The sequence below is a fragment of the Bufo bufo genome, chromosome 3 (genome assembly GCF_905171765.1).
Source record: "Bufo bufo chromosome 3, aBufBuf1.1, whole genome shotgun sequence".
NCBI classification, from domain to species: domain Eukaryota; kingdom Metazoa; phylum Chordata; class Amphibia; order Anura; family Bufonidae; genus Bufo; species Bufo bufo.
The window spans coordinates 35,811,025-35,833,744 of record NC_053391.1 but is presented as its reverse complement, the minus strand read 5'-3'; the positions used below and the strand labels follow the sequence as shown (position 1 = coordinate 35,833,744).

Genomic DNA, 22,720 nt, shown 5'->3' with positions numbered 1-22,720 from the left:
ACACACATATGGAGCACTATAAGTGCTATTGAGGAGGGATAGACCTCTAAATAGTTGAAAGGCCACATAGTAGGAACGTATGTCGGGCAGACCAAAGCCGCCAAACCTCCTCTCTCTGGTCAGCACCGAATAAGCAATTCTGGAGGGTTTACTTCCCCACAAAAAGAGGGAAAAAACTCTGCGGATGTCTACAAAAAATGAGTGCGGCAGCCAGATAGGCAACACCTGCAGAAGGTACAAAAATTTAGGAGCTATAAAGGTCTTGAGGTAGTTCCTCTTGCCACACCAGGAAATAAACGGCAGTCTAATAGAGTGCAGCTGCTTCCTAACTGAGGACATAGGAGTTATATTCTTGTACATAGGAGGCAGTATTATAGGAGTTATATTCTTGTACATAGGAGGCAGTATTATAGGAGTTATATTCCTGTACATAGGAGGCAGTATTATAGTAGTTATATTCTTGTACCTAGCAGTATTATAGGAGTTATATTCTTGTACATAGGAGGCAGTATTATAGTAGTTATATTCTTGTACATAGGAGGCAGTATTATAGGAGTTATATTCTTGTACATAGCAGTATTATAGGAGTTATATTCTTGTACATAGGAGGCAGTATTATATAAGTTATATTCTTGTACATAGGAGGCAGTATTATAGTCGTTATATTCTTGTACATAGCAGTATTATAGGAGTTATATTCTTGTACATAGGAGGCAGTATTATAGGAGTTATATTCTTGTACATAGGAGCAGTATTATAGTAGTTATATTCTTGTACATAGGAGCAGTATTATAGTAGTTATATTCTTGTACAAAGGAGCAGTATTATAATAGTTATATTCTTGTACATTGGAGCAGTATTATAGTAGTTATATTCTTGTACATAGGAGGCAGTATTATAGGAGTTATATTCTTGTACATAGTAGCAGTATTATAGTAGTTATATTCTTGTACAAAGGAGCAGTATTATAATAGTTATATTCTTGTACATAGGAGCAGTATTATAGTAGTTATATTCTTGTACAAAGGAGCAGTATTAAAATAGTTATATTCTTGTACATAGGAGCAGTATTATAGTAGTTATATTCTTGTACATAGGAGGCAGTATTATAGTAGTTATATTCTTGTATATAGGAGCAGTATTATAGGCGTTATATTCTTGTACATAGGAGGCAGTATTATAGGAGTTATATTCTTGTACATAGGAGGCAGTATTATAGGAGTTATATTCCTGTACATAGGAGGCAGTATTATAGTAGTTATATTCTTGTACCTAGCAGTATTATAGGAGTTATATTCTTGTACATAGGAGGCAGTATTATACAAGTTATATTCTTGTACATAGGAGGCAGTATTATAGGAGTTATATTCTTGTACATAGGAGCAGTATTATAGGAGTTATATTCTTGTACATAGGAGCAGTATTATAGTAGTTATATTCTTGTACATAGGAGCAGTATTATAGTAGTTATATTCTTGTACAAAGGAGCAGTATTATAATAGTTATATTCTTGTACATAGGAGCAGTATTATAGTAGTTATATTCTTGTACATAGGAGGCAGTATTATAGTAGTTTTATTCTTGTACATAGGAGCAGTATTATAGGAGTTATATTCTTGTACATAGTAGCAGTATTATAGGAGTTATATTCTTGTACATAGGAGGCAGTATTATAGGAGTTATATTCTTGTACATAGGAGGCAGTATTATAGGAGTTATATTCCTGTACATAGGAGCAGTATTATAGTAGTTATATTCTTGTACATAGGAGCAGTATTATAGTAGTTATATTCTTGTACAAAGGAGCAGTATTATAATAGTTATATTCTTGTACATAGGAGGCATTATTATATAAGTTATATTCTTGTACATAGGAGGCAGTATTATATAAGTTATATTCTTGTACATAGGAGCAGTATTATAGTAGTTATATTCTTGTACATAGGAGGCAGTATTATAGTAGTTATATTCTTGTACATAGGAGCAGTATTATAGGAGTTATATTCTTGTACATAGGAGGCAGTATTATAGGAGTTATATTCTTGTACATAGGAGGCAGTATTATAGGAGTTTTATTCCTGTACATAGGAGCAGAATTATAGTAGTTAGATTCTTGTACAAAGGAGCAGTATTATAGTTGTTATATTCTTGTACATAGGAGCAGTATTATAGTAGTTATATTCTTATACATATGAGCAGTGTTATAGTAGATATATTCTTGTACATAGGAGCAGTATTATAGTAGTTATATTCTTGTACATAGAGGGCAGTATTATAGTAGTTATATTCTTATACATAGGAGCAGTATTATAGTAGTTATATTCTTGTACATAGTGGCAGTATTATAGTAGTTATATTCTTGTACATAGGAGCAGTATTATAGTAGTTATATTCTTGTACATAGGAGGCAGCATCCAAATCAGGTGAACGGTGTAGGAATTATAACAGTTTGCATATGTGCTTCCCACTTGTTAAGGGACCAAAAGTAATGGGACATAATAATAATAATAAATGAAACTTTCACTTTTTAATACTTGGTTGCAAATCCTTTGCAGTCAATTACAGCCTGAAGTCTGGAACGCATAGACATCACCAGACGCTGGGTTTCATCCCTGGTGATGCTCTGCCAGGCCTCTACTGCAACTGTCTTCAGTTCCTGCTAGTTCTTGGGGCATTTTCCCTTCTGTTTTGTCTTCAGCAAGTGAAATGCATGCTCAGTCGGATTCAGGTCCGGTGATTGACTTGGCCAAGGCATAACATTCCACTTCTTTCCCTTAAAAAACTCTTTGGCTGCTTTTGCAGTATGCTTTGGGTCATTGTCCATCTGCACTGTGAAGCGCCGTCCAATGAGTTCTGAAGCAGTGATGGCCAGTTCGCCGTGTTCGCCCGCGAACACATGCGAGCTGCCGTCTTAACTCACAAGTCCGGCGATGCACAGGTAAGTCCTTATGCAGTACGCCAGTCCTTCAGGGTGAGCGTGTGTGAGGTCACAGGGGTCAATTAACAGACCGAGGGTTACTCTTAGTACTCACAGTTTGTAGTATACCCTGGGCAGGCGTACAGTCAGTGATGAAGAGGCTGGCACGTAGATCCTCTGGGGCACTCTCTAGATATAGGGACCAGGCCGGGTGATAGGTGAGGTGCCCTGGGTGTTGAAGGTTTAGCGTGCCTGTGGCAAGATCCCTTACAGTTCGTGACGCCAGTGCCAGTAACGGTGGCACACCGATATTTAGGAGGAATAATGGAGGTACACACGATTGCAGTGAACTAGAATTCTTCTTTACTGAACAGTTCAAACTATGTACAAACTCTAAACAGTTCCATATGAAGAATATTTAGTAGCAGGCAGGCTTTACCCAGGTGGCAGGTCGAATCCTAGCAAGATAACTCAGGGGGGATTAAACTCACAGATCAGGCTGTACTTTCTGCAGAATCCTGTCTGGCTTTCTCCAAGGCCCGTATGCCTAATAGCTGGCTTTATCCTTGGGTAGGGAAACCTCCTCTGGTATCAATTCTCTTCCTGACAGTAAACCTCTGCCCCTCAGCTTTACACTTGGCTGTATAGGATTAGCACTGCTCTGTACTCTGCAGGGTGCAGGATAACTCAGGAGGATCTTCTTCTCCTGGAATCAGGTGGAGCACCTGGACTATCTAGCTGCATGTTCTTGGCTGACCCTTAGCTACTTCATGACTAGAGTCAACACTGGCCTCAAACACACACACCCCAGCTGGACTGGGCCTGTCTATATATACTAGGGGGTTCCCTAGCTCCCTCTACAGCGTAAGAGGAGAAACTACACCCCTAGCAGGCCTGGTACACAGGAAATGACAGTTAAATATGCATTACAATGCAATACAAAATACCATGACCATGCTCCACAGGAGGTGGGGAACAACATGACCCAATTGACCCTTAAGTAGTGCCCACTTTTACGTAGTGGGACACTACACTTACCTGTGCCTGTGTGCGAGCCGGTCTGAAATGAAATGCGGTCTCCGGGTGCAGGCAGTTCCGAGAACAGCCCGATGAAGGCCCCCGGTGGCTGTTCTTGGAACTGCCTCCTCCCGGAGACCGCATTTCATTTCAGACCGGCTCCGCACAGGCACAGGTAAGGACTTACCTGTGCATCGCCGGACTTGTGAGTTAAGATGGCAGCTCGCATGTGTTCGCGGGCGAACGCGGAGAACTGGTCATCACTGTTCTGAAGCATTTGGCTGAATATGAGCAGATATAATTGCCCGAAACACTTTAGAATTCATCCTGCTGCTTTTGTCAGCAGTCAAATCCTCAATAAATACAAGAGAACCAGTTCCATCGGCAGCCATACATGACCACGCCATGACACTACCACCACCATGCTTCACTGATGAGGTGGTATGCTTAGGATCATGAGCAGTTCCTTTCCTTCTCCATACTCTTCTCTTCCCATCACTCTGGTACAAGTTGATCTTGGTCGCATCTGTCCATAGGATGTTGTTCCAGAACTGTGAAGGCTTTTTTAGATGTCGTTTGGCAAACTGTTATCTGGCCTTCCTGTTTTTGAGGCTACATCTTGTGGTGAACCCTCTGTATTCACTCTGGTGAAGTCTTCTCTTGATTGTTGACTTTGACACACATACACCTACCTCCTGGAGAGTGTTCTTGATCTGGATAACTGTTGAGAAGGGTGTTTTCTTCACCAGGGAACTAATTCTTCGGTCATCCACCACAGTTATTTTCCGTGGCCTTCCGGGTCTTTTGGTGTTTGCTGAACTCACCGGTGCGTTACTTCTTTTTAAGAATGTTCCAAACAGTTGTTTTGGCCACGCTGATAGTGACAGCTCTTTGGATCTCATCTTGAGAGTTGAGAGCAACAGATTCCAAATGCAAATAGCAAACTTGAAATGAACTCTGGACCTTTTATCTGCTCATTGTAATTGGGATAACGAGGGAATAACACACACCTGGCCATGGAACAGCTAAGAAGCCAATTGTCCCATTACTTTTGGTCCCTTAACAAGTGGGAGGCACATATGCAAACTGTTGTAATTCCTGCACCGTTCACCTGATTTGGATGTAAATACCCTCAAATTAAAGCTGACAGTCTGCAGGTAAAGCATTGTGTCAATGTCCCAATATTTATGGACCTGACTGTATATTCTTGTACATAGGAGGCAGTATTATAGTAGTTATATTCCTGTACATAGGAGGCAGTATTATAGTAGTTATATTCTTGTACATAGGAGCAGTATTATAGTAGTTATATTCTTGCACATAGGAGCAGTATTATAGTAGTTATATTCTTGTACATAGGAGCAGTATTATAGTAGTTATATTCTTGTACATAGGAGGCAGTATTATAGTAGTTATATTCTTGTACATAGGAGCAGTATTATAGTAGTTATATTCTTGTACATAGGAGGGAGTATTATAGTAGTAATATTCTTGTATATAGGAACATTATTATAGAAGAGATAATATGGAAAAAAAAAGTTTGGTTTTATCCCAATGATTGTATTTGAAATATTGAAATGGCTTATACTCCTTGAGTCATAATATTTTTTTTTCCGAAAGTTACAAAAGTTTGTTTGCTGTCTATACAGTAAAAGGGCATGTATATTTTTGCAAAGATGTATATTGCTATATTTTCTTTTATGTCAAGGAGACACATAAAATTGCATAAAATCTGTATATGCAAAACAATACCGTTTTTGCTGATTAAGGTAATTGGCTCAGTTGCCTCATTTTTACACCTTTAGATGATTAACATTTCTCTATAGTCCGCAGCTGTAAAATCCAGTGTCTATGTAATATTACAGGACTGCTTTATCCAGTCCCTAAAAAGTACCAGTTTGTTGCATCAAAAAAGATGCATTATTGCTGTGTCCTAGTCATCATTGCACCATGTGGGGAGGGGGTTGTAAATAATGGATTGTTTTCATTTCTCGATTTTTGCCAGTTAAAATTCTCTGAATTCCAGACAAGCCCTTTAAGAGTCAGCTTACCTGTGACATGTAGTGACCCGGGAATACAATAACCATTGGTTTTCATGTCTTTTATTATTTTTGGACTTTGATATATTAGGATCATTCCGAGCTGTGCCCTCCTGTCCCTCTAGGAAATAGAAATTTGACAGCTTTGACATTGCGCTAAACGCTCTACCTTTGACAGTGAAAAATATTAACAGAAAAACACGGAAATGAGAATTTTATGGCTGAACAAAAATAGCAGAAATGTTGACATTTGTCACGGCAGAAATAAATCATTAAATGTAATAAAATCTAAATTGCAAAAGGTTTTCGCCAGGTAGATGTGTGAGGAGAAACAAATGCTGCCACACTGTCATACAGACTACCAGCAGGTGCCACTAGGGGGTGCTCACAGGATACAGATTTATACAGCTTCCATTGATTTTAATGTGTACCTTCATATGCAGTGAGCTCCCTTTAGTGGTGACTAATGCAGAGTCAAATAATTTACAAAGTCGGATAAACGGAATGTTTTCTATACAGACATTTTAGAAATATATTAAAACATACAATATTTCTGGCCCTGACCTGGATGTTAATTTCAATAAATGCGGTGTACACTGGGCAGTGATGAAGTTTGGCCCGTTCCGAGTCCTGCTAATGCACCTGACATTAAAGGGGTTGTCTGGGTTCAGAGCTGAAACCGTACATACCTCCATTTTCACCCAAAATATGTGGTAGGACTGAAGAGAAGGGTCTGGAGCAGTTGACCCCCTGATATGTTCTAATAGGAGATATGGACTAGGCTTCAAAGAACCTCCATCTATTTAAAAGGGGTTGTCCAGGTTCAGAGCTGAACCCGGACATACCTCCATTTTCACCCAGGCAGCCCCCCTGACTTGAGCATCGGAGCAGTTCATGCTCTGGTGCTCTCCTTTGCCCTGCGTTAGATCGCGCAGGGCAAGGGCTCTTTTGTTTACAATAACACACTGCCAGGCAGAGGCTTCCGCCCGGCAGTGTGTTTGGTGACGTCACCGGCTCTGTTGGGGGCGTGCTTTAGTGCTGCCCTAGCCGTTTTACTGGCTAGGGCAGCGCTAAAGCCCGCCCTTCAGTGCCGGTGATGTCATTGGGCTTCCTGGCATCCCCATGGAGAGCCCAGTTCGTCACTGGAACTCTTGAAAATGCCTTTGCCCTGCGCGATTTAGCACAGGGCAAAGGAGAGCATCAGAGCATGCACTGCTCCGATGCTCAAGTCAGGGGGGCTGCCTGGGTGAAAATGGAGGTATGTCCGGGTTCAGCTCTGAACCTGGACAACCCCTTTTAAATAGATGGAGGTTCTTTGAAGCCTAGTCCATATCTCCTATTAGAACATATCAGGGGGTCAACTGCTCCAGACCCTTCTCTTCAGTCCTACCACATATTTTAACTGATGGCCTGTCCTCTAAATAGTCCATCAGTTTCTGATCAGTGGGGGTCCGACACCTGAGACCCCTGCCGATCAGCTGTGTGAGAAGGCACCTGTACTCACATTAGTGCCACTGCCTTCTCACAGCTTTGCATAGGCCATGTGATGTCATGCTCATGTCACATGGTCTAGGCGCAGCTTAGGACCCATTGAAGGGAATAGGGCATCAGTTAAAAAATCTCAGAAAAAAACCCTTTAACTTTAGTAATAATTTTACTTGCTGTACCATTCCAGACCACATGGAGTGCAAAGCAAATTGACTCAGGTCTGTGATAGACTGCTCTAAGGTGACATCTAGTGGTAAAGTAACTGTTTTTATTTACTGTCTTCACAGATTTTGGATCATGTTCCGAAATTCTTGAAGGTCCTAAAAATGTCACTGTGCTCAGTGGTTCAAACGCAAGCTTCCTCTGCACAGTACAAGAGTTGAAAACTATCTCGTGGTACATACATGAAGTCTTTGCTGTCTCCATAAGCCCCAGTGGGGCCACAGTGGGCATCAATTTCAACATCATTCTCAAGAACAGCACAAACTCTGTCAGCGGAGCGTTTACCTCAGAGTTAACAATTGTCAACGTCGACAAATCTACCTCCGGAAGTGTAGGTTGCAGCAGCCTCTCCACATCATTAAAAGATGACATTGCCTACCTGTCTGTCCAGGGTGTGTATATCATATATATATAATACACTAATAAGCAGTACATAGAATACATGAACAAATGGAGCTAGCTATATAGGTTTCATAGGTCTGCATTTAACGTTGTATATACGTCCCGCAGAACTAGTGGCCACAACAGGAGGTGAAGGCTCGATGTCTGTGATTGCCAGGCTCAAGAGGAAGAAGCAGATGTCATAGGGGCCAACAGATGCATTGTGGACCCACGGGGTTGGAAATGGATTTTGCCAAACCGGGGAGCAGAGTCTAAGGGATTATTTGCACTTCATCTTGTAACCGTATATATATATATACAGTACAGACCAAAAGTTTGGACACACCTTCTCATTCAAAGAGTTTTCTTTATTTTCATGACTATGAAAATTGTAGATTCACACTGAAGGCATTAAAACTATGAATTAACACATGTGGAATTATATACATAACAAACAAGTGTTAAACAACTGAAAATATGTCATATTCTAGGTTCTTCAAAGTAGCCACCTTTTGCTTTGATTACTGCTTTGCACACTCTTGGCATTCTCTTGATCAGCTTCAAGAGGTAGTCCCCTGAAATGGTTTTCACTTCACAGGTGTGCCCTGTCAGGTTTAATAAGTGGGATTTCTTGCCTTATAAATGGGGTTGGGACCATCAGTTGCATTGAGGAGAAGTCAGGTGGATACACAGCTGATAGTCCTACTGAATAGACTGTTAGAATTTGTATTATGGCAAGAAAAAAGCAGCTAAGTAAAGAAAAACGAGTGGCCATCATTACTTTAAGAAATGAAGGTCAGTCAGTCAGCCGAAAAATTGGGAAAACTTTGAAAGTAAGGGCTATTTGACCATGAAGGAGAGTGATGGGGTGCTGCGCCAGATGACCTGGCCTCTACAGTCACCGGACCTGAACCCAATCGAGATGGTTTGGGGTGAGCTGGACCGCAGAGTGAAGGCAAAAGGGCCAACAACTGCTAAGCATCTCTGGGAACTCCTTCAAGATTGTTGGAAGACCATTTCAGGTGACTACCTCTTGAAGCTCATCAAGAGAATGGCAAGAGTGTGCAAAGCAGTAATCAAAGCAAAAGGTGGCTACTTTGAAGAACCTAGAATATGACATATTTTCAGTTGTTTCACACTTGTTTGTTATGTATATAATTCCACATGTGTTAATTCATAGTTTTGATGCCTTCATAGTCATGAAAATAAAGAAAACTCTTTGAATGAGAAGGTGTGTCCAAACTTTTGGTCTGTACTGTATATATATATATATATATATATATATATGAGTTTTTCTGGAGGGAAGCCCTAGGTCAGTAGTTCCAAAATGTGTAGGACACAGATACATAGAGCAGCAAAATCTGATCAGAGAATTGGTGCTCAGGGGTCACACAAGCAACATACTGATAGAATATGTAGTCAGGAGTAAAGTTACATCAAAACAAAAATATCTATCTATCTATCATCTATTAATCTACCTCATATTTATCTATCTATCATCTATTGATCTATCTCATATCTATCTATCTATTTATTATAAGGGATCGCTCTCTCTCAGGGGGTTGCAATCACAGACTTCTCCTCTGGCTCTGACAATGGGGATCAAGTCCAAAAGGTGATTTATTTTGGCACTTCAGCACCATCACACACTATAAACATCGAAAATAAACACCTGCCAGTCTGGGCTCTACCTAATACACGTGTTGTTTCTACCTCACCTATAGAGCGCCATCCACACACGGGATTAGTTCCGGCTTCCTCAGCCATATACGGTCCAGCAGCCTCCAGGCTGTGACCACACCAGCACCATTGGGGGTAGATGGTCCAGAAGTCCTCCCGACTCCCTGACTGTGCGACCCTCTTTCCGTAGGCATTTGCTGGGCCCCCCAAACTTCAGGCTTTACAAAGCCTCGTGGCCCCTTAGCCCTCCTGGCTGAGACCACACAGAGCCTCTCAGGCTTCCTCAGCCTTTCTTCCTCCAAGTCATACACAGAGGGTTGTTTTATCCCTCCTTGATTACAGCAGCAGGCCTCACCTGCAGTCACCTCCGGCAAAAGACAATACATGTAGTGGAAGGGTGTGGACTGGCGGATCCCACTACCAAACCTATCCCTCAGTCCACATGAAATCTAGCCCAGAACAACACCTCGACTAAACTGTCCTAGAAAAACTACACTTTCCTGAAACCACTGCAGCTTTCTGGATTTCAGTTATCTCACCCAGCTGAGGTATCTGGGTGGGATATACACGCCTCCCAGCACTTATACTGTGCACATCACCACACTATTTATCTCATATCTATCTATCTATCTATCTATCTATCTATCTATCTATCTATTATCTATCTATCTATTTATCTCATATCTATCTATCTATCTATTATATATCTACCATATGTAAATATTAATTATTGATCTTTTTCTTCCTCAGTGGAGGGCTCTGTTCGAATCACAAATGGAAGTGTCACCGTGACACCAAACTCCACAGTCAGCATGATCTGCCAAGCAGCCCAGTGGTATCCAGCTCCAACCATCACATGGCAGATAAATAATACCGCAGCAGATACTTTATATTACTCCACAATGTTCACCACAGACGCCAACGACTCTGTGACTGCTCAAAGTACCTTTAGAATAAACCCAGAAGAAGATCTCAGCTTGACCTGTCTGGCCACAGTACAGACTCTGACCCATCCACAGTCAGCGACAGTCAACATAACAGTAAGGGAACGCATCCCAGGTAAGTGTGGCACTTGTCTTCATTATTCTCCAGACAGGTCCCTTCAGGTTATGACACCCGTCACCCACCCATCTTAGACCAGAAATAGCTGGCATCTACTCATTGCCATTTTTTTGCCATGCATGGTAGTAGAAAAGCGTAGAATGATCTTTGGGTTGTCCTCCACTCTTGCTTATTACTTACATATGTTGGGCCCTACCTCAATGGTTATACTTAAATAATTACATTTTGGCTATATGCAGCCACCCCTAGGGGGAGCTCACTGCTAGAAGTGATCTCAATGGGAGCTGTATGAATTTGTAAGAAGTGAGCTCCTTCTAATGGCAGTTGCAGGCAAATATTATGAAAGTGGTACTGGGCCCTTTCTCACCAAGAGCCTGATGACAATAGGAAACTAGACAATCCCTTTAAGGGTTGCATATAAAAGAGCCAACCAATCAGATAATCAGAATAGGTGTTATCGAGTACATGACAATAGTATGGTATTAATGTTTATCTCAGGGGGCAGCTCTTCACTCAGTCAGACGGACATCATCCTCATTGCTGTCTTCGCATCTCTCGGGGGATTACTGATCCTCATCGTCATCATCGTAGTTATCATCTTTTGTTGCAAAAGGAGAAAACAGAAGAAAAAAGGTAAATTGAGAATCTGCAGTGACACTCAATGACACTAATTAAGACTTCTTTCTCCGGGAGCGGTATTAGTTTAGGAAAGTCATTATCTGGAATGAAACATTGGCGGCTCCCATGCAAAATGTATTTCATCAATGCGTTATTACAGCGCAGGAATCCGCATATGAGGCCGTACGGACGCAGGTCTGGTATAAACAAGGTCGTCCCTTGTTTAACTAGATTGATGTACTGTCATTATGGTGAGCAATCTACTAGTTTCGGTGGTGCTTGAACCTTTCAGAATTTTTTCTATATTTCTGCATCAATTTGACCTAAAACAACATCAAAGTCCTAAAAATAGATAAAGATTACCAAATCAATTGAAAGAGTAAAAAATATTAGACTTGGTCATTCATTTATCGAGGAAAATTATCCAAAATTACGTAAAAGTCTGTGAACCTCATTGTGCAGCAAAGACTGCAACTAAACTTTTCTGGTAGTTGTTGATTAGTCCTGCACATCGGCTTGGAGGAATTTGATCCCATTTTTCCGTACAAAACAGCTTCAGCTCTGCTATGTTGGTTTCCTTCCATGAACTGCTTGCTTCAGGACCTTCCACAACATTTCTGTTAGATTAAGGTCAGAACTTTGACTTGACCATTCCAAAACTGCAACTTTCTTCTTTAACCATTCTTTGGTACAACGACTTGTGTGCTTGGGGTCATTGTCTTGCTGCATGACCCAGGTTCTCCTGAGATTCAGCTCATGGACAGGTGTCCTGACATTTTCATTCAGAATTTGCTGGTATAATTCAGAATGCATTGTTCCATCAACGATGGCAAGCCATCCTGGCCCAGATGCAGCAAAACAGGGCCAAACTATGATACTACCACCACCATGTCTCACAGACAGAATGATGTTTTTATGCTGGAATGCGGGGTTTTCCTTTCTCCAAACATGGTTCTTATTTAAACCAAAAATTTCTATTTTGGTCTTTTCTGTCCACAAAACATTGTTCCAACAGCCTTTTAGCTTGTCTAGGTGATCTTTAGCAAACTGCAGATGGACAGCAATGTTTATTTTGGAGAGCAGAGGTATTCACCTTGCGATCCTGCCATGCACACCATTGTGGTTCAGTGTCATCCTGATGGTGGATTCATTAACATTAATATTAACTAGTGCAAAAAAGGTAATTCGTTGCGTAGAGTTTACTTTAGGTTCCTTAGTGACCTCGTGGACTATTACACTCCTTGCTCTTGGGATCATCTTTATTGATGGTATTAATGGTCTTGAATTCCCTCCATTTTTACACTATGAGGGACATTTATCAAGGCCTATACATCACAATTATGGCGTAAAAAAAGTTGCACATTTTAGCGCACGACATGTGTGCACCATAATTTGCGACTTTTTGAGCTTCTCTGCACTTTTTAGAAGTGCTTAGAAAAAGGTTGTGGCTTAGCGGAAGACGGCATGGCTTTGTGTTGCCACTGCATTTAACATAACTTTCGCCAGAAGTGGAGGAAGTCATAGCTGAAGTCTATGCCAGCCTGTAGCTGGCGAGGACTTCTGTTTCTGGCTCACAGCAGGGCAGAGATGCACCTGATTTGTTAGAAGGCTTCTGCCTCTTAACAAATCAGGCACATCTCACCCCAGCGCAGCGAGATCAAAACTGGCGGATGGATCCGCCAGTCTTGATATATCTCCCCCAATATGTCTGACTGAATTGGTGCTCAAATGATTTTGAGATTTTCTTTTTACATTTACCAGTCTGATCATCAACAACTCCTCTTCTGAGGTCCTCAGAGATCTTCTTTGTCCATGTCATGATACACGTCCACCAAAATGTGTTGCGAAGATCACACTCCGATAGAACCCTGTTCTTTAAAGGGATTCTGTCATCAGGATTTAGGCCTATAACCTAAACATATGGCGAGGTCCCTACTAATACACTGAATCCTAAAGTGACTTTATGAAATGCGCCTGTGGCTCTATAATCATATAAAACAGGTTTATATCACCTGTCACTCACGTCACAAATGTGTCCAAGGGGTCGTCTCATGGTGCAGGGGGCCCGGCTGCAGCCATATCGTTTTGGTGCCCAGCTCCGCCTTCTGAATTGAAATTGTCGCCCTCCCTTTCATTAGAGCTGCCTACCTCAGTTCATCGCCGCCTCTCTAACCTCAGCGCCGCCTCTCTAACGTCCGCTCTCCCAATCCCGCGCGTGCGCACTAGGTATAACCTGATGCGCCCGTGCGGACTCCTGGCAGCGGCCTCGTTAAGCGAAGTGCGCATGCGCCGGCGGACGATTTCGGAGGCGGCGCTGAGGTTAGAGAGGCAGCGATGACGTGAGGTAGGCGGCTCTAATGAAAGGGAGGGCGGCGATTTCAATTCAGAAGGCGGCGCTGGGCACCAAAACGAGATGGCTGCAGCCGGGCCCCCTGCACCATGAGACGACCCCTTGGACACATTTGTGACGTGAGTGACAGGTGATATAAACCTGTTTTATATGATTATAGAGCCACAGGCGCATTTGATAAAGTCACTTTAGGATTCAGTGTATTACTAGGGACATCGCCATATGTTTAGGTTATAGGCCTAAATTCTGATGACAGAATCCCTTTAAATAAAACAGGTAGCCAGGGCCGGACTGGGGATAAAAACCAGCCCTGGAAAAAGTTGCACACCAGCCCCACAGCATTGCGTCATTATTTACTTGTTTATAATAGGAGAAAGCATTCATTTTAAAACACGTGTGTAAACACGAATATGAACTTTGCCCCACGATAGCTCTTTTGTAGAACCCCCATTGTTCATATTATCACAGTGTTTATCCAACCAGGATGCCTCCAACTGTTGCAAAACTACAACTCTCAGCATGCTCAGACAGTGTTTTACCACGCTCTTTGACCCGCCCCTTTTTTGTTGGCCACCTATTTAATGATTGCCACCCAATTATCCCCGGAAGAAGCCAGGTTACTGGCGAAACGGCATTGGGTCAGGAGGTGACTGAGAGATCGACACACCATTCAGGGTATGCTTATTCCTTCTAATCACCAAGTCTTTTTATCCTCATATCTGCCTCCATTGCAGTCTGTTTGGGGCTTATTGTCCAGAGGTGCCTTGGTGTTTTTCATCTTACATTCTTTTCCCTGCTCTTTGGTGTGCTGACCTCTCAGTCCCTCCTTGGGTCCTGTGGTCTTTGTGCTGCCTTTTATTATTATGTATGTATTTATTATATATTATCAATAAAGCTTAACGATTTTCACTTTGTGAAGATTATGGTCCAATTTTTTGGCGCTATTTAATGATTGTTGCATGCAACATTTTACTTGACCAGCTATTTTAGATATTCTACGGCAGTCCTGTTACAATCCCCCCCAATGAGCGTTTCGACCAAATAATAAAAATATTTATAAAATCGCACCCATATGCTGCAAAAAAATAAATAAATCTGCAATGTAAAATCAATAATAAAGATCAACTACAAACATGAACATATTTCACATAAAAACTTACAATTACTTGGCTTGGCCCTTGGGGATCTCGGACGCCACTTCAACACTTTGGCCGGGGGCTCGACGGAGCTGATGTGTTTTATCCTAATGAGAAAGATTTCATAATAAGGATTTGGAGAAGGGGCAGAGGAATAGCAGAGCAGAGAGAGGCTGGTGCTGCTACTAGGGGGTCATACCATGGGGGAGTAATAAAGCCCACCATAGTGCCCCCCCAGTAGAAATAATTCTCCTTATAATGTGCAAAACATACCCCTTTGTAATGCCCCCAGTTGAGCTAATGTTCCCATAATGTGCCAATATAAAATACACCTTCTCAGTGCCCCCGTAGATGACCCCCATAGTGCTCCCCCCCCTTCTCCATAGTACCCACCATAATGTGTCCCAGTATAAAATGCCCCTATACAGAGCCCCCCATATAAAATACCCCTTCTTTTTAGCCTCAGTAGATGCCCCTATAGTGCCCCCCAATAATCTGCCAGTAAGATCTGCCCCCATAGATGCCCCCAATCATGTGCCAGTAATAAGAGCCCCCCCACCATCATGTGCCAGTAGCCAGAGCCCCCCCATATCATGTGCCAGTAGCCAGAGCCCCCATATCATGTGCCAGTAGCCAGAGTGCCCCCCCTATCATGTGCCAGTAGCCCCCCCTATCATGTGCCAGTAGCCCCCCCTTATCATGTGCCAGTAGCTGCCCCTTATGTGCCAGTAGCTGCCCTTATGTGCCAGTAGCCCCCCTTATGTGCCAGTAGCCCCCCTTATGTGCCAGTAGCCCCCTTATCATGTGCCAGCCCAGTAGTCCCCCCTTATCATGTGCCAGCCCCGTAGTCCCCCCTTATCATGTGCCAGCCCAGTATTGTACCTATATAATAAAATAAAAAAAACACTTATACTTACCTCCAGCGATGCGATGCAGGCCTCTTCCGGCCTGTGTCCCTCGCTATACGGCTCAGGCGGCACGATGACTATAGAGATGAGCGCTTCCACAATGGAAGCGCTCATCTCCTGCTCTGCCCTGCCGCCGGCCGCGGCCGCCCCCACTTGTCACCATAGCCGCGGCCTTGCGGCACTCAGGCCTGCCGGCCTAGAGGGAAATTTCCCGGTATCCCGGCAGGCCAGTCCAGCCCTGCAGGTAGCCAGCTCACACCTGATTGTCATCCCATTGACTAAAAACTCCTGACTGATTTCATCTTCACATTCTCTGCTAATCTTAAAGGTTCACATACTGCTGCTACTGTACTCACAGACATGTGATATTGGATCATTTTCCTCAATAAATAAATGGGCAAGTCTAATATTTTGACTTATTTGTTTGATTTGGTTATGCTTATCTACTTCTAGGACTTGAGTGAAAATTTGATGTAGTTTTAGGTCAAATTTATGCAGGAATATAGAACATTCTAGAAAATCTATCTATCTATCTATCTATCTATCTATCTATCTATCTATCTATCTATCTATCTATCTATCTATCTATCATCCGGCTCTTCCTTCCCAAGACTTTAGCACTTGCACTAGGGATAAGTGTATCAATTCTGCTCAGAGTTTAGTATAAAAGTGCCAAAGTTAGGCTGTACTTATGAGAGATGCAGCTAAAGAGTTTTACCCCACTTCCCATTGAAATTATTGAGCTGATCATATGATACATTGATTTAATTTCCTGTCCTAATCCGGTATCTAATTACCCAGGCTCAGGCAGAACCTATGCTCATCAGTCCCTAACTCTAGCTACAAACCTTAAGTGATCTGATCAAGGACACAATTACTACCTCTGAGGCTTCCTGAAAAGCTGTAAAGTTTTTCGGGGTGCTGCGTCCTGACAAGAAACTCATCTGTCCTTAGTCCTATAATCCTCTTCACACCAGACCATGCCCTGACACTGGTCCAAGCATCAGGATATTGCCTGAACCCGTGAGTGAGGTAGAATGAAATTTTACTAGTATTGTTTTGCATCGTTGCTATGGAACTGCCTTAAACTTAATCTATTAGTGTGGGTCAGCTTGGTTAGTTTAGGTCGAGACTCCTGATTGTTTAGCCTTCCATAAATATTCCTGCTTTCTGCATTGAAGGTGTGGTGTATAGCGTAAGCTCTGTGCATTGCTTACATAATTCTTGTTAATCGTCTTGTTCCTAGCGTAGATTTTGTGTAGTTTGGTTATTGTAGTCCTTCTAGTTCTTATCTTGTTTTTAGCATGTTTGAAAGCAGCTGTTTGTTGTTTTTCTGTGGAATCTGTTAATGATTTGCTGAATTTATCTTTAGATTTTTCTTGTTTCTGGGTCCTAGATCCTTTTTCATGTTTACCGCGTTAGCATTGTAGATTAGGGTCAGTTTTCTAGTCGGTGTCATTTAGTTTCTTTCATACGCTTCTAATCTGAATACAATCACCATCTTCCTTCTGCACCATTACCTGACTGATACTTCCTCAATTCGTCTGCTTCCTTACCTGACTATCATCATCATCATTATCTGTCTTCTTCATCATTACCTGACTGACGTAACCTTTATCCATTTGTGGTGTTATTCTTTACCACCATTCCTGTAATCTATTGATGAGCTTCATTTCCACATATTTGTTACCTGCCCATGTTGATACAGGCTTCATAATATTTTTCTCACGACTATCTGGTCTTTATACATTTAGACCCTATTGTAAGATCTGGGGATATCTAAGTACAGGGAGACAGTATTAGTACCTGGGAAAGGGGAAAAACCTCATTACCTGAAGGAGTGACGAGCCGTAAGGAACTGTGGAAGGGGAACAACCTCATTACCTGAAGAAGTGAGGAGCAGTAAGGACCTGTGGAGTCAGGTTGTGGTTTTCAGTTTGGGGGACTCTATTTATATAGACAATGTAAAGAAGAGGACCGGCACTCGCAAATGGAATTATATAATTCCATTTGCGAGTGCCGGTCCTCTTCTTTACATTGTTTGCTGGGACGCCGACCTATTGACACGTGCACCGCAACCATCACAAGGCAGTGCCGACCCTTATCTTCAATATTTATATAGACAGTCAGGTCTAGGGTCTAGAGTCTGTATTACTTTAGGAGGTTTGAACTGGGATGTGTATTAAGGGTGTCTTGTCTGGAGTTTATATTAGTTTATGGGGTCTGGTCTGGGGTCTGTATTGGTTTACGGGGTATAATCTAGGTCTGCATTAGTTTAGAGGGTCTAGATATATATTACTTCAGAGGGGCTGATCTGTGGTCTTTATTACTTTAGGGGATCTGGTCTGGGATGTGTATTATGTAAGGGGGTCGGCTCTGAGGTCTGTATTAGTTTATGGGATATGATCTAGATCTGTATAAATTTTCAGGGTTTTGTCTGTGGTCTGTATTACTTTATAGGATCTGATCTAGGTTCTGTATTGCTCATGGTGGATCTCGTCTTTACTGTTTTAGGGGATCTAGTTGGGGGTCTGTATTAGTTTAGGGGGTCTGGTCTAGTGTCTGTATAAGTTTACAGGATCTTGTCTGGGGTCTACGTTACTTTGAGGGGACCCATGGTTTTTATTTCTTTAGGGGTTCTGGCCTGGGTGGGGTCATTATTGCTTTAGGAGATCTAGTCTGTGGTCTGTATTAGTTTAGGGGATCTAGTCTGGTGTCTTTATTAGTTTACAAGGTATAATCTGGGTCTGTATTAGTTAAGAGGGTCTAGTCTGGGGTCTGTATTACTTAGGGGATCTGATCTGGGGTCTGGACTACTTTAGAGGGTCTGGTTTGTGGTCTTTATTATTTTACGGGTCCTGGTCTGTGGTTTTTATTACTTTAGGGGTTTTGGTCTGGGGGAGGGGGTCTTTATTACTTTGCATTGCATTTGTTTACGGGGTATGATCTGGGTCTATCTTTATTTAGGGCAGCTGGTCTGGGTTCTGTATTTATTTTGTAGAATTATGGCAGTGGGGTCATATGCATTGCTTGTGATCCAAATGTCTTCGTTTGGGGGCATGTCCTATATAAATGGGGCATATGTTAAAATTTAAAGCAAATCACAACTCCTTAAATTGCTTCTTAAAGCCATTCATTCCATAGTGCTGTACACTGGCGTAACTATAGGAGTCACAGCGGTCGCAGTTGCGACCAGGCCCCTAAGCCAGGGGGGCCCAGAGGGCCAGTGGTGCTGCATATTTCCCTTTTATAAGATGCAGTGCATCTTATAAAGGGATTACTAGTGAGCGCTTCCATAATGAAAGCTCTCACTAGTCTGCAGGAGGAGGGAAAGAGAAGCTCTGTGGGCGCTGTACAGCACTTACCCCTCCTCCTTGCTCTTCCCGGGGCCTGCACTGCTGTGTCCTGGCTGCCTGCAGTGTCAGGACGTACATAGCGCACTCTGACCTGACGCTGCAGGAGGTCAGATGACTGCAGGGCGGGACCTAAGAAAAGATGAGAGCCCAGGAGAAAGCCTGACCGGAAGAGGAGAGGCACAGCAGGAGAGGTAAGTTTGTTTATTTATTTTATAGTCTGATCTGAGGTCTAATATGGGGGTCTGAAGAGTCTGATTGGAGGTCTGAAGAGTCTGATTAGGGGCCTGAAGTGTTTGATTGGGGGTCTGAAGGATCTGATTGGGGGTCTAAAGGGTCTGATTGGGGGTCTGATTAGGGGTCTGATTGGGGGTCTGATTAGGGGTCTGAAGAGTCTGATTAGGGGTCTGAAGGGTCTGATTATGAGCCTAAAGGGTCTGATTGGGGGTCTGAAGGGTCTGGTTGGGGGTCTAAAGGGTCTGATTGGGGGTCTAGAGAAGTCTAATGGGGGTCCGATTGGGGGTCTGGAGGTCTAATGGGTGTCTGAATGAGTGTCTGGAAGTCTAATGGGGGTCTGATTGGGGGTCTAGAGGTCTAATAGGGGTCAGATATGGGAGTTTGTAGGTCAAATGGGGGTCTTATATGGGGGTCTGGAGGTTTAATTGGGGTCTTATCTGAGGTCTGATATTGGGGAGGGGTCTGACATTGAGGTATAATGGGAGTCTGATATTAGGTCTGACAGAGGTCTAAAGGGGGTCTGGTCTGAGATAGGGGGGTCTCATCTGGGGTTTGATATGAAGTCTGATCTGAAAGGTAAGGGGTATTTTTTGTACTGGCACACTATCTGTGCGGAACTAGTATTTTCAGGGGGACTGTTTCTACAGTATAGTATTGGGGATTGAGGGGGGGGGCAGAATGGGGTGTTGAAAAGGTGAGGAGGAGGATGGAAAAGTAGGAAAGTAAGATGTCTGTTTGTTAAACTCTGCAGAGACGAGACGCGGCTGAAAGAAGTCACCATGGAGGTCTGGTCTGAAGGAGAAGATGAGGAAAGAGAATATCTACATCAGAGGAGACATCGTTGGATGTAAGAGGTACATATGTGGCGCTGTATGACCCTATATGTTCTGTATCGCTGTATATAATGTTTTCCAAGTATGTCATTAAAGAGGTTGTCCACTTTATTTTTCGTAAAGAGGACAACCCCTTTAACAGTAGGACTGGAGGGAAGGGGTTAGGTTGAGAATTTGGCATTGGGGGGTGGGGGGGGGATGTTTAAATTTTTGCCTCAGGCACCAGAAAGGCAAGCTGCACCCCTGCCCCCTGCCATAAAGCACTGAGAGAAGGTGGTGGTGGGGGGGCCCAAGCTGAACTCCTGCACCAGGGCCCATGAGCCTTTAGCTACGCCCCTGGCGCTGTACATATGAGAAGAGGTATACATACATAATACAGACAATTGCACTAAGCATGAACAAGACGAGTTACAGACTGGTACAGAAGGAAAGAATGTTTTCACTTTGGTTGAGGAGTATGCATACATAGTAGATATTATGCTCAAATTCAACCAATTTAATCATCACCCTCATGTCACACAAGGGTCCGGGAAGCTGAGCCGTGAGGGGCTGTTTGATGAAGTCCTCCGACTGCAGAGCTGCCGGTGATTTTCTTTCCCAGAATAATAAAGTAGCGGCTCTGCAGGATCGGCGAGCCAAAAATAGATTTTTTTTTTATAGATCCTGCGGAGCTGCAGTTTTATTCCTGAACATCTAACATTTGGAGGAAACGCGTCGTGTAAATATTTGGTTGCACCTAATTTATGACTTTTGGCTTCACAGAGACTAATCAGCCTCCGACGTTATACGCGCATCTATTATTATCATACTGCGATTTCTGTCCTTTATCCATTGTCTTTTGTAACGCTCCGCTCCGTCTATTTAGCAAACATTATTATTTCCATACATTTTACTGCTCTCCTGACACTTTCTTCCCTCCTCTTCACAGAGAGCGGCTATCAGAGTGATGCATGGTAAGTCATCTATCACGTTCCAGCCGAGAGCGGTAAATCTCACTGGTGTAATTTACCGGGAGAATGTGCTCAGTATAAAATATTAGGCGATGTTACTCATGATGCATCAGGCAATTTGGGGGTTCATGTTTATTATAGTGTAGACATTTCTCAGCCGGCAGTGAAGATACATGTTATATGGAAAGTTCTGCTCAAGCTGTATATTGGCACGTCCACATGGGATAGGCAACGTGTCGGCAAAGTCGATGAGATTTTACAAAATCTTACCAACATGGTTTGAAACAAGTCCATTTGTCGAAATTCACCTGCAGTGTGGATTTTACCTCCACAGTGGGTCTGTTTATGCCTTGGATCTCCACCACAGACTTCACCCTTTGCAACACATAGGGTGAAACCCGACACAAATCCTCATGGTTCTTACCAATTAATTTTTTACGCTGAATTTACACTCCAATATGAGCATAGCCTATGTGCGGAGAGCCCAGGAGAACAGGGTGGAGGATGGGAGTGGTAGTAACTTGGGCAATGGTAGCTGTACGCACGGATCCCAGTGGCAACCCTCAAACTGATGCTTCTAGGGCTGTGCAGGAGGGAGCACCCTTTCTTCCCACGGGGCAAACCCTGAGACCACATCTCGCCTGATGGTAGTTGGCAGTGGGGTTCTTCGTAGATGTTTCTGTAATTCCCTGGCTGATGAGTACAGAAATAATATGTGGAAGGATTCTTTGCAATGTTCCCTCTCACAGCAGTAAGGCCTCTCTATCTGCCATAGATTAGTATGATACCTTGCTAACTGACTCCAGTGCATGCCCTTGTTGGTTCTGAACCTTCTAACTTCTCACTTTGGAGCATGTTAATGCAGCAGATATTCATTAGATGTAGGAACCTCAGAGCACATGTAGGGCTTCTCTCTTCCTCAGCTAGCACAGAACAACTCTCTCCATAAGCAGGGGGTGGACCTAGGTCCATCTCCTAGCAATCTAAGGGGGATGAGTTAAGGTGTTAGCCATGACTTATCCATACAATACAATCATAACATTTCACTTAACAGTAGAATAATTAATCCTTTAACAGTTACCTTATTCTGGAGTACTGTACATGTAACCTGCATGGTTTTATAGTGTTAGAAAACCATCCAGTAGAATCTCTAAAATTGAAAGGGGTGCTCGCTGACCCTTTCCTTTGTAGAATGACTCCTTTCTTCTTTACTAGGAAAGCCCCAGAGCGGAACGACAACAATCTGAGGACCATCCAAGGAGACAGTCTTGGAGAGCGTAACTTTGCATATACACCCGACCCTGTACCAGTAAGGCGAAGTAAGTTGAACTGGTTATGGATGTAAAAGTAGACATGACAGCATGGTGTCTTGATAGCAAGCACTATTGTTTTGAGAAGAATTGAGTTTCTGGGCTCATCTCAGACCATGTACAACATCTGCAAGAAGGTTCTCCCAAATGCTTGTGTGGGTTCTGGACCCTTGATCTGTACACAAATTCAGACACCCCTACCCCTTTTTGACACCCTAT

General features: G+C 42.9%; 1 protein-coding gene across 2 annotated transcripts in view; it reads left to right on the top strand.

The window, feature by feature from the left end:
• The window catches only part of IGSF5 (immunoglobulin superfamily member 5), a 93,690-nt gene that overhangs the window by 53,862 nt on the left and 17,108 nt on the right, over positions 1–22,720 (top strand). The window contains exons 3-7 of one of the 2 annotated variants that reach the window (XM_040423077.1): positions 7,749–8,075; positions 10,495–10,803; positions 11,305–11,439; positions 21,170–21,194; positions 22,407–22,510. In XM_040423077.1, coding sequence (XP_040279011.1) covers positions 7,749–8,075; positions 10,495–10,803; positions 11,305–11,439; positions 21,170–21,194; positions 22,407–22,510 — 900 coding nt within the window. The remainder of the gene's footprint in view (positions 1–7,748; positions 8,076–10,494; positions 10,804–11,304; positions 11,440–21,169; positions 21,195–22,406; positions 22,511–22,720) is intronic. The other variant, XM_040423078.1, reaches the window with a different exon arrangement.